Source organism: Neoarius graeffei, chromosome 6, assembly GCF_027579695.1.
Source record: "Neoarius graeffei isolate fNeoGra1 chromosome 6, fNeoGra1.pri, whole genome shotgun sequence".
Lineage (NCBI taxonomy): Eukaryota > Metazoa > Chordata > Actinopteri > Siluriformes > Ariidae > Neoarius > Neoarius graeffei.
Genome location: NC_083574.1, coordinates 56,415,435 through 56,428,226, shown reverse-complemented (window position 1 = coordinate 56,428,226; position 12,792 = coordinate 56,415,435). Strand labels below are relative to the sequence as shown.

General features: G+C 41.6%; 1 protein-coding gene across 2 annotated transcripts in view; it reads left to right on the top strand.

The window, feature by feature from the left end:
- Positions 1 to 12,792, top strand: part of ighmbp2 (immunoglobulin mu DNA binding protein 2) — a 38,088-nt gene that overhangs the window by 11,313 nt on the left and 13,983 nt on the right. Inside the window, exons 4-8 of one of the 2 annotated variants that reach the window (XM_060923900.1) lie at positions 5,280 to 5,475; positions 5,576 to 5,673; positions 5,765 to 5,928; positions 9,097 to 9,297; positions 11,550 to 11,697. In XM_060923900.1, the coding sequence (XP_060779883.1) occupies positions 5,280 to 5,475; positions 5,576 to 5,673; positions 5,765 to 5,928; positions 9,097 to 9,297; positions 11,550 to 11,697 (807 nt within the window). Of the gene's footprint in view, positions 1 to 5,279; positions 5,476 to 5,575; positions 5,674 to 5,764; positions 5,929 to 9,096; positions 9,298 to 11,549; positions 11,698 to 12,792 lie in introns of those variants that run through there. The other variant, XM_060923901.1, reaches the window with a different exon arrangement.

The following is a 12,792-nucleotide window of genomic DNA, read 5'->3' as shown; positions in this document are numbered from 1 at the left end:
GTGAACACTGTCGTTATCGCTATCCATGCTGTAAAATTAATGCTATTATGCTGAGAAATGCTGGCAAAAATTTATAAGATTTTTGATAATCTTATAAATAAATCTTTTAAAAAAATTGCTACTATGTTTGTTGTTGTTGTGAACGAGCGAGTCGCCAGAGGTCCATAACTGGGGTCTGTACCGTAGGATATGGACCCGCTCGCCAGCCAATCAGAGCGCAGGATTTGATGGAAACCGGACCGCGGAAAAAATAAAATCATAGAAGACTTGTGACTTGACTTTGGCTTTGACGTCCTTGATTTGTGACTTCACTTAGACTTGAGCCCTTTGACTTGAAAATACAGGGTGTTTCAAATGATGATATTATTTGAGATGTAAATATCCCAGAAAGTACATAGTCTAGGTAAACGAAACTGAACAGGCTTAATGTTGAGCGATATAAGATTTATTCCACAAAATTTGAATGAGAAATTCAAAGGTATGTGGATTCCGTGAACGATTTCACAAATTTTCAGTATGCACGCCGCCTGACACACGGACGCACAGACGGCCTTCCTCTTTGAACTTTTTGTGCCGTGTCCAAATCTGCATTGCAGTTGGTGCATTTTTAGAGAATTCTCTCATAAATGCACGCTGCAGTCTTGTTTGACTGTGTTCGAGCGTACTCTAACACACAAAACGCCTTTTCTTTTCCAGCGAATGGCATTTCTATACCTAAAAAGATGAAAACAAAAAACATTAAACATAAAATTTTGACCTGTTTCCACACATGCTGTTAAAATTTGAGGTCAATTGAACGAGACTTGGCAAAGTTATTAGAGTGTGAAATATAAAATTTTTTGAAACACCCTGTACTTGATACCTTTGCAGAACCAAAGATTAATATTTATACATTTAAAAGTGTGCAGTGAATCAACTATTTTTCTTCCCAGCAAACAATTATTTTCAGCAAATCACCACCAGTCTTCATCTCCAAGGTCAGTTTTCACCCAGACAGCTAATCAGCTTGCACTAGACAGCGCCAAAGGTTGAAGGACTGTTCCTTCCCCGATGGCAGAGGCACTTTGTAGTAGCCATGTGCCTTCACCTGCAAAGATTGTTGTTTGCAGCATTTCTCGAACCTGTGGTTTAAGAAAATCGGATGCAAAAGCAACGACTTTTAGAGTTTGTTCGGCATTTGCAAAGCTGAACCTGAACTAGAATTGACCTGAGATAGATGGGTACACTTAGTAAAAACAATCTGAGATGACGTTTACACCTCATCTTATTTGAAAATGAACTGAAATAGAACATTTTAAAAATCACATTTATGCATCTCTCAACTTTTCCATTGAGTTATAAAAATTTGTCTTGAAAGTGATGAACACCACTTTTAAAAATCCTGCATGATTTGTGTAAATTTACGATACTAATTATTACTCTGGCCTTAAATTTGGTAAAGCACACGTTATGCCTTGTTTAGGACGCTAAACTTAATGACTTGTAAGTTGACTTGAACCTCTCATACCCCTTTTCCACCAAATCAGTTCCAGGGCTGGTTCGGGGCTGGTGCTGGTTCACAACTCGTTCAACTTGTGAGCCAGCTGAGAACCAGTTTGCTTTTCCATAGCTCGCGGTGCTAAGGGAAGCCATGTCATTACGTTGCTGTATACGTCAGTTACGTCGCTACGTTTGCATAAACCTTGGCGCGAATATCGAAGCAAAAACAACACGGAAGAAGCAGCAGCAACAACAGCAATAATAATAATAATGGATGACTTTGCGTTTGTACAGCTGCTGCTTCGCGTCGCTTAAAAATGGCGATCTTTCGCGGTCTTGTTATTGTTGTTGGTTTTAACAACTCCCCCCCCCCCCCCCCCCCCCCCCCCCCCCCAGCTGACGTAAGCGGTTCTTTCCTCTGGCCCAGCAGAGAGTTGGTGCTAGCCTGGAACCGGTTTTTCTGGCCCCAGAGCCAGTTCTTTGTCAGTGGAAACAGAAAACCCGGTTCCAAACTAAGCACTGGCCCCGAACCAGCCCTGGAACTGCTTTGGTGGGAAAGGGGCATCAGTTATTGACTTGTAATGTGGGTTTTGAATTCCAAGACTTAAAACTTATTTGTAACTTGCAAAAGAATGACTTGGCCCCACCTCCGAATAGAATAGAAAGCCTTTATTGTCACTCCACAAATGTACAACGAAATTTAGTTCATCGTAGGAAAGCAAAGCCGCTGCATACCTGCGTGCCGCCACTTCAGCCCAAGGCCGTCCCATATTAACCTAACTTTGGACTGTGGGGGAAACCGGGGAAACCTATCCCAGCTGACTATGGGCAAGAGACGGGATACACCCTGGACAAGTCGCTGGCAGGGCTGACACATAGAGACAAACAACCATTCACACCTACAGTCAATTTAGAGCTACCAGTTAACCTAACCTGCATGTCTTTGGACTGTGGGGGAAACCGGAGCACCCGGAGGAAACCCACACAGACACGGGGAGAACATGCAAACTCCGCACAGAAAGGCCCTCGCCGGCCACGGGGCTCGAACCCAGGACCTTCTTGCTGTGAGGCGACAGCACTAACCACTACACCACCGTGCCTCTGCTTCATTAGTCCTCCCTTGCAGTAGACTGGCTCACCCCAGCAACTGCTAATAGAAGATGGCATGGCAGCTGGTAGCTTATTATGAAACTAGCTAGCTAGCTAAAGGTAGGACAGCCTATGTGCTTAGCTTAAAATGCAAGACGAATGCTAGGTATCAGCAGGTTCCTGATACTGACATAACTTTGGAAACCAAGCCAATTACTGTATCTGCAGGCTTCGTTAGGTTATGGCAGATATCACCATTGTAGTGGAGATATGCTTGAAGATACAGTTCATGTGTTTGCGTCCAGGCTCTTGGTCATGAACATGGCACAAAATCAGTACATTTTTACATAATCGTTATTATTAATTTTTTTGTTTTGTATTGTTGCTATTGTATGGTACATTGTGAATGAATGGGTGGAGGTTGTGGGGTTTTTTTTTTTTTTCCCTGTACTAATGGCACCTGACTGGAGTTGCACTCCGAAATACGTTGTATACGATGTAATGACAATAAAGGCATTCTATTCTGTTCTATCATAAAATGTCAATGGACTGAATGGAAATATTGTAAATATGACACAATACTGATTCAGCATTTCAAGCCAGTATGAGTCCCTAGATAAACCAATACTCATTGGTTCATCACTTTAATTTAAAAGTAGATGGCCTTTCGATTTCATAAAATCGGTGAAATTTAGCTCCCTCTGAAATTTGGTCGTCGTGATGTATGTTTATTTCTGTAATACCTAAAAAACCCAGGCAAGTTATTTGATAGGGTTCCCGAGCAAATAATGTGCATGAAATCACTCGCTTCGCGCAGTCAAGCAGACAGAGGAAGTCCGTGTGTGCGCGCATGCGCAGGTTTACCTCTGACCGTGCACTGACAGTTCCATCATTCTGTCGCTAAACGAACAGCTGATCACGCCGAGGTGCTCGCTGACTGCTGATATTTATTAGTTTGGTCCTGCGTTTCCTTTCCTCATTATCTCTAGCCGCTTTATCCTTCTACAGGGTCGCAGGCAAGCTGGAGCCTATCCCAGCTGACTACGGGCGAAAGGCGGGGTACACCCTGGACAAGTCGCCAGGTCATCACAGGGCTGACACATAGACACAGACAACCATTCACACTCACATTCACACCTACGCTCAATTTAGAGTCACCAGTTAACCTAACCTGCATGTCTTTGGACTGTGGGGGAAACCGGAGCACCCGGAGGAAACCCACGCGGACACGGGGAGAACATGCAAACTCCACACAGGAAGGCCCTCGCTGGCCCCGGGGCTCGAACCCAGGACCTTCTTGCTGTGAGGCGACAGCGCTAACCACTACACCACCGTGCCGCCGCGTTTCCTTTCCTTCACAACATAATGTCTTTTCTTCTCGCTTTCCATTACTGTAGTCGGTCTTTCACGTTCCATTCGTGTCCTCCGTTTTTCTCTCCTGTTTCAAATTTGTATCTGGGTTGTTTTACAATCAGGGGACAAAGTTTGTGTCACAGGGGTCCAAAATTCAAATTGATTCAAACTGGTTCTTGTACCAGTTTTTAAGTGAAGGACAAGTTAAAGAACAGATTTCAGGTAATTTTTTGACGTGTGTATATGGTAGTTTTGTGTAATCTGCTATAAGATGGGAGAAACAAATGAAGTGATTCTCGGAGAGGACTTTTTTTTTTTTTTGACAATTCAGAATCCACTACTTCCATAGTGCTTTTAAATATAAGGCTGTAAGCTTTGTGTTAGTCGTGTCTAATATTTATGTCCCAATATCTTGACCACATTTTAGGATGAAAATAATCATTTTAGATATGTTATTTTATATTGAAAAATTAGCTGTCTCGGAGAGGACATTTTTTGACACAGTTGCATACTAATTTGATCAAAATAGTCTGAAAACTTACTGGCATTCAACATTAAAACTTAACTATGTTTCCAATGATATGGAACCAAATATGTGTTTTATGGTATAAAGAATGATTTAAGTGCATCCCTTTTGGAGCTACCTGTGGTCAAAAAAGCACTTTTTCTAAATGACACGAGTAATTTTGCTAAATATGACACATATTGCCATACATTCACCAAAAATAACGGTATCACCAAATTTTTTTTTGCATGGTAAATAGAGCTATCACAGGGCTACAATAAACAACCAAGTTTATTTAGTCAAGCCTTTTGATATTGAAGATAAGTGTTAAATGTGATTTTTAGCTTGCGTACCCTGATTGTAAAACAACCCATCCCACAATGCCTTGTGCGAACAGGGAAAGCCCACCACGTGATGCATGATTGTAGTATCTTGTATTGCGTCATTGTGAAGCAGGAAAAAACAGCGGAGAAATTAGGGCCGCGTGGCCCTAAATTCATTAATTGTTTTATTTTAAAAAAATGAATAAAATTGGAAGTCTGATTCAAATTCAGTAGCTTTCAGTCCACTAAACAAAAATAATTGGGTGTCGGAGAAAATTCTTTTTATGACCTATGCTTGGAAAAATCAGAAAGGCAGTATAGCTTTAAAATACTACATGATACTGGTTCAGCATTTTAAGCCAGTATGAGTCCCTAGACCAATACTCATTGGTTCATCACTTTAATTTATGAAAAAGTTTTCATCCTGATGAAGATCTGTAATCAGTAATGTCTTACATTTCCTGCTGAATGGTACCATAGCTTACTAAATTTTGTGGCTAGCATAATCGGTCTGTTGGCTCTTGTTCCAGGTGACATTGTGGGTCTTTACGAATCAGAAGGATGCAGCCAACCTAATCAGCTTTGCTCAGGTGTGGTGACCCGTGTGACGCAGGCATCAATAACGGTTGCATTTGACGAAACGCATGACGGCCTCAGTCTGGAAAGCGATGGACTCTACAACATTATGAAGCTTGCAAATGATGTAACTTATAAACGATTGACTCAGTAAGGTTTTTTTGACCATGGCTGGTTCCACCAGTGCTTTCTGTCAGTCATTGAGAGTCACACTCTGATAAATGAAAATCATTTTCCTATTTGTTTTCAGTGCTTTAAACTCTTTGAACGGGTACAGAAGTGGTCCTGCCGCTCACCTAATCGGCGTCCTTTTTGGTTACTCTGAACCTGTAACGCTGTCACAGCAGAGTAAGTGAACATTTTAAGACCTCTGAACAGATTCAGACGACGTCTCGTACGATGTGAAAACTGAATTTGTTTTTTGACTTTGCATGCCCAGATGCTTTAGAGTGGATCAATAATGGATTAGACGCCTCTCAGCAGGAGGCTGTGTCGTTCGCACTCTCTCAGAAAGATGTCGCTATTATACATGGACCACCAGGGACGGGGAAAACCACAACGGTGGTTGAAGTTATTCTACAGGCTGTAAAACAAGGCCAGAAGGTACATCCTTCAAGTTCTGGTTAGTCATTTGTGAAATAATAAGTGTACTAAAATTCAGGTGCGGCTCCATCAATGGCGAAGCCCTTCCTGTCTTTCAAAGGTTAAAAAAATATATATGAGGTTTCATATTTTGGGTAGCCACATTATCTTGAACATTTTAAAGTGGATTATTTGTGATTTTTTTTTTTTGGAAAACGAGTGTATCAGCCCCACTAGCGGCGTTAATTAAAAAAAAAAAAAAAAAACACACACAATCACTACGTTTACATGCACATAGAGAGAATCGAATTTCTGCCGTTGCTCGACTGAAATCGAAGTTCAAAATGCCATGTATACACCTTAATTCGGCTGAAATTGAAGCGAACTTGATTTCTCGGAATCGAGCTACACGACCTAGTTTATGCGATTTCTGCCGAGCTACTTTGTGCATGTAAACCCTATCGAGCTAGTTGTCGAGCTACTTCCGGAAGTGACGAGTGACGAGACCACAAGCGGGAAACACAACAGCCTCGGTCGGCATGACAACAGTAGTAGCGAGCAGCAGAAGAGGTCAGGAGGAACAAACGAAGAAGAGAAAATGGCGATGTAGAGCTCTCTGAAGTGTGGGTGGAGCACAGAGGACGGCAGGACAAAGCTTCTGGTACTAATAGGCTTTTTATTGTCAGACTTTTCAGTTTAACAGCCTACTTTTATTCTTGAGAGAAGCACGCGCGCGCTGTGTTCTAGTCCCGGGATGAGCTCTCCCCCTCTGCCTCCTTAAATAGGGCGCGGTTACTGGGAAGACACACAAACACAGGTTAATTACCGTCAGGTGTACCGTCGTTCTGCCACTCACCTTCCCTGGCTCCGCCCTCCTGTCACAGATCGGCGCTTGACCACGCCCCCACTGCCACAGGCAAGCAGAAACGTGCACTTCTGGAGCAATGAGGAGACAGAGTTCATGCTCATTCAGCTTAAGGAGTTGAATATATTAAAATTCACGGACGGGAGAAAAACGCGCAATGGAGAACACGGAACTGATAACTTTGTTTATACTCTTGAATAGCTCTTCTTCATGACGACAACCGGAAGTGTACCAACACGATGGGGCGTGTAGCGCCACCTGTGGCTCGGGTGCACAATGCACCTCACACAATAGCCCGATTTCATTGTGTGCATGTAGGATTGGATTTCTCTGGCACCCTGCTGGGACCTTCAGCTCGGTTACTGACAGCAGCTCGATTTGGATGTGCATGTAAACGTAGTCAATGATATGAAGCGTGAGGCTGTGTGCTAACTGTAAGGAGCCCACTGCTGTAGGTTCATGTAGCCAATCAGAGACAGTCGTGTCACGTGATGACAGAGTGACCCCACCCGCTTTTAGTTTTGAGCTCCAATGGGCTAATATATTGTAGCTCATTTTGTCGACACGTCTATAATACGTCACCAGTGGGCATGTTATAGACTCAGTCGCAGGTGTAATGAAGGAGAATTATTTACTTTATCATTATTTTTCCTAAAATATGTTTGGAAGAGAAAGTAGATAGACTGAGCACACGTTGTCTAATAAGAGTACAACCCCGAATCAGAAAAAAGTTAGAACAGTATGAAAGATTTCATAAAATCGGTGAAATTTAGTCATTGTGATACATGTTTATTTCTGGAAAGTTACTTAATCTGAGGGGATTCCCGAGCAAATAACATGCATGAAATCACTCGCTTCACGCAGTCAAGCAGACAGACGAAGTCCGTGTGTGCGCGCATGCGCAGGTTTACCTCTGACCGTGCACTGACGGTTCCATCGTTCTGTCGCTAAACGAACAGCTGATCACACCGAGGTGCTCGGTGACCGCCGATATTTATTTATTAATTTGGTCCTGCATTTCCTTTCCATCTTTTTTCTTTTCGCTTTCCGTTACTGTAGTCGGTTTTTCACGTTTCATTCGCACACTCACGTCTGCCATTTTCCTCTCCTGTTTCAAATTTGTATCCCATAATGCTTTGTGCGAACGGGGAAAGCCCACCACGTGATGCATGACATAGTATCTTGAATTGGGTCATGGTGAAGCAGGAAAAAATAGTGGAGGATTTACGGCCAATTTATGCTGACAACGCAGTCCTCGCAGATAGCGTCGCAGACAGTGTCTGCGTAGCCCCCCCACCTTCGCAGACGCTCTGCGCGCACCTCCCAAAAATTGTGACCACCGCAGAAGCCTCGCAGACAGCGTCAAAGACAAGAGGGCTCTGATTGGTCCACTCTACATCCGCTGTACACGCACTTCCGCTTCCCTACTTTCCCGGTTTGGTTTGTTTTCATGACCGGCATTTTTAAAAACACGAGCGAAGATGGAGCAGCACGAAGAGCGGTTGATTGAGGAAGTACATACATCTATACGACTCCAGTTCTAGTCATTATAAAAAAAAAAAGTTCTAGTCATTATAAGTAACCGGAGGATAAACACTCCACTAACCACACCCACCAACTACTCCTAGCGACTTTGCGCCCCCTTGCGTTGTGGCGGTGAATAACATCGCGCACGCCTATTACTCCCCGCTCAACGATAAATTACAACTGTCTGCGAAAAGCTATCTGCGAAAGCCTTGTCGCAAGAGCATGCAGAGGCCTTTAGGGCCACGCGGCTCTCAATTCATTAATTGTTCTGTTAAAAAAACGAATAAAATTGGAAGGCTGTGATTTGAATTCGGTAGCTTTCAGTCCACTAAACAAAAATCATTGGGTGTCGGGGAAAATTCTTTTTATGGCCTACACTTGAAAAATCTGAAAGGCAGTATAGCTTTAATCTTTGCGCATTGCTGTAACTGTTAAATGCACAACAATAAATATTACAGAAAGCTATTAGTGGGCCTGTTATTTTATTACGATATAAAGATCTATGTTAAGGACACATGGTTAGTGCCATAACACGTAGTTTGTACCGTACATGTGGAGTATGAGCGTGTAATTCTCCTAAATGATCTTTCTGTCCAAACTTACTCTGTGACACGTCAGTATCTCTGCTTTCGCTGTCCATTATCATCATAAAACATTATTTCTGTCTAATTGCTTAATATTGACAACCCCCCCCCATTCATTTCCTCTCCCACACTCTGCTCTGCAGTGAAAGCAGAACCAACAAAACTCAGTGCTGTAATTACTTTTTTATGATCCACTGATGGAAATCCTTGCAGGTTTTGTGCTGTGCTCCATCCAATGTGGCAGTGGATAATTTGGTGGAGCGCCTGGCTAAGAGCAAGGCGAAGGTCCTGCGACTGGGACATCCAGCACGCCTTCTAGAGTCAATCCAGAAACATTCACTGGATGCAGTGCTTGCTCAGAGCGACAGCACCAACATCATTGCCGATGTCCGAAAAGACATGGATAAAGCCTTTGTAAGTATTTACTTTTTCCTTTAGTCTTTTGTTTGTTTGTTTGTTTGTTTAACCAGGAAAAAACTCCTTGAGATTAAAAATCTCTTTTACAAGAGCGTCCTGGCCAAGATAGGCAGCAGCACAGTTAACAAAACACAGAGCCAAAACATGCATCCATACACACAAGCATAAAATAATATACAAAACAAGTTACACAATAAAGAGGTAAATTTACAAGTAATCAACAAAAGTACGTTAACGATCAATATACCAAAAAGTCAGGCAAAACATCTACAGCTAGATGTTTCCGTCTGCAAATCATTTAAAATTGCTTTAAATACTTGTAATGAGACCAACTCCTTGAGTTACACAATAAAGAGGTAAATTTAAAAGTAATCAAGAAAAGTACATTAAAATCAACATTAAAAGGCATTTATTTATTTATAAATTTGGCACAAGCTGTAGTGGTTTCCCAGCCATAATGTATGTACGTATAGTTGTGGTCAGAAGTTTACATACAGTGACATGAATGTCGTGGCAATATTTGGGCTTTCAGTAATTTCTCTGAACTGTTCTTTTTCTGTGGCAGAATGATTGTACAGCAGACATCTTTAATTAAAAAAACACTAGAATTTGGTGCACAAGTTTTAATTTTCTTTGGGTTTTCTGAAATCAACACAGGGTCAAAAATATACATACAGCACACTTAATATTTGGGTAAAATGTTTCTTCACAAGATTCACCTTGACCAAACATTTCTGTTTACCATGAACAAGCTTCTGGCAGAATTCTGGTTGGATATTTCAGGACTCTTCATGGTAGAATTGGTAAAGTTCAATATAATTTTTTTTTCTTGGTATGGACTCAACTTATAAGCACGGTCCATATATTTTCAATAGGGTTGAAGTCAGGACTTGTTTTAAGCTTAATGTCAGCCTGCTTCATCCTCCACAACCAGCTCTGATGCGTGTTTGGGTTCATTGTCAAGTCTTGTTCAAGTTTCTGATGGTTTGTGCTGAAGAATTCTAAGGTAGTCCTCCTCCTCCTTCATTATTCCATCCACTTTGTGCAATGAACCAGTTCCACTGGCAGTAAAACAGCCCCAGAGCATGATGATCCTACCAACATCACCAGTTGGTACAGTGCTCCTCTGTACACGGTGGTCATTGTGGCCAAACAACTCAATCTTTGTCTCATCTGACCATACAGCTATCCTCCAGAAGGCTTTTTCTTTGTCAGTGTGGTCAGCTTCAAACTTTAGTTAAGCTTGAAGGTGTCGATTTTGGAGCAGGGGGTTATTTCTTGGATAGCAGCCTCTTAGTCCATGGTGACATAAAACTCCCTGAACTATAGACAGTGATCCATCAGCTTCCAGTTCATGGCAGGGCTGTGTCATGGTGGTTCCCAGGTTGTTCCTGACCATCCAAACCAATTTCCTTTCATCTGAGAGTGACAGTTTGGGTTTTCTTGAAGCAAAGTGACTTGGCAAAGTGACTACACCTCACAACAACTTGCATACAATTGTTTGAACTGATCTTGGAATTTGCATTTGTTTAGAAATGGCTCCAAGAGACACTCTAGAGTTGTGTATATCTGTGATCCTCTTTCTCAGATCTGCACTGAGCTCCTTGGACTTTCACATTTTACTGTGTGTTGGTCAATCCAATGAGTGCTGTAAACAAACCTTTTTTATGAAGGCACAGCGACGCTACCAGCTGTATTCAATCATGATCACTAACAGGAAGTTAAGAGACCTCGGCCTTGGGAAGATAAGAGACATTTTGGAAGTTTCAGCATATCTGAATTAATAATCTAAGTGAACATATGTAAATTTTTAGCCATGTATGTATAATTTTGACCCTGTGTTGATTTCAGAAAACCCAAAGAAAATTAAAACTTGTGCACCAAATTCTAGTGGTTTTTTTTTATTAAAGATGTATACTGTACAATCATTCTGCCACAGAAAAAGAACAGTTCAAAGAAATTACTTGAAAGCCCAAATATTGCCATGATATTCATGTCACTGTATGTAAACTTCTGACCACAACTATATATATCTCACTATGGCAAAAGCTAAGTAAATAAAAAATTTTCAAAGCAGTTTGCAATTGGTACCAAGCAGAGAGCGCCAGAAAAAAAAAATTTAAATGCTTTTTATGTTTGTGTTCTCAATTTTTTGGTACATGATTCTGTCCCATATGCAATGATGTAACTACATTAAGATATTATGACCGACTTATAAATGTGTTTGAAATCTGTTGATCTTGTTATAGAGTCAGATAAAGAAAGTACGTGACAAAGGACAGAGAAGCAACCTAAGGCGAGAAATTGGAGAGCTGAGAAAGGAGCTGAAATGCAGGGAAGAGATGGCCATCACCCAAATCCTGAAAAGGGCCAGTGTTATTCTAGCAACCAATACTGGTGAGTAGTAATATACTATCATATACAGCGGTGCTTGAATGTTTGTGAATCCTTTAGAATTTTCTGTATTTCTGCATAAATATGATCTAAAACATCATCAGATTTTCACACAAGTCCTAAAAGTAGATAAAGAGAACCCAGTTAAACAAATGAGACAAAAATATTATACTTGGTCATTTATTTATTGAGGAAAATGATCCAATGTTACATATCTATGAGTGGCAAAAGTATGTGAACCTCTAGGATTAGCAGTTAATTTGAAGGTGAAATTAGAGTCAGGTGTTTTCAATCAATGGGATGACAATCAGGTGTGAGTGGGCACCCTGTTTTATTTAAAGAACAGGGATCTATCAAAGTCTGATCTTCACAACATGTGTTTGTGGAAGTGTATCATGGCACAAACAAAGGAGATTTCTGAGGACCTCAGAAAAAGCGTTGTCGATGCTCATCAGGCTGGAAAAAGTTATAAAACCATCTCTAAAGAGTTTGGACTCCACCGATCCACAGTCAGACAGATTGTGTACAAATGGAGGAAATTCAAGACCATCGATACCCTCCCCAGGAGTGGTCGACCAACAAAGATCACTCCAAGAGCAAGGCATGTAAAAGTCGGCGAGGTCACAAAGGACCCCAGGGTAACTTCTAAGCAACTGAAGGCCTCTCTCACACTGGCTAATGTTCATGAGTCCACCATCAGGAGAACACTGAACAACAATGGTGTGCATGGCAGGGTTGCAAGGAGAAAGCCACTGCCCTCCAAAAGGAACATTGCTGCTCATCTGCAGTTTGCTAAAGATCACATGGACAAGTCAGAAGGCTAATGGGAAAATGTTTTGTGGATGGATGAGACCAAAATAGAACTTTTTGGTTTAAATGATAAGCGTTATGTTTGGAGAAAGGAAAACTCTGCATTCCAGCATAAGAACCTTATCCCATCTGTGAAACATGGTGGTGGTAGTATCATGGTTTGGTCCTGTTTTGCTGCATCTGGGCCAGGACGGCTTGCCATCATTGTTGGAACAATGAATTCTGAATTATACCAGCGAATTCTAAAGGAAAATGTCAGGACATCTGTCCACGAACTGAATCTCAAGA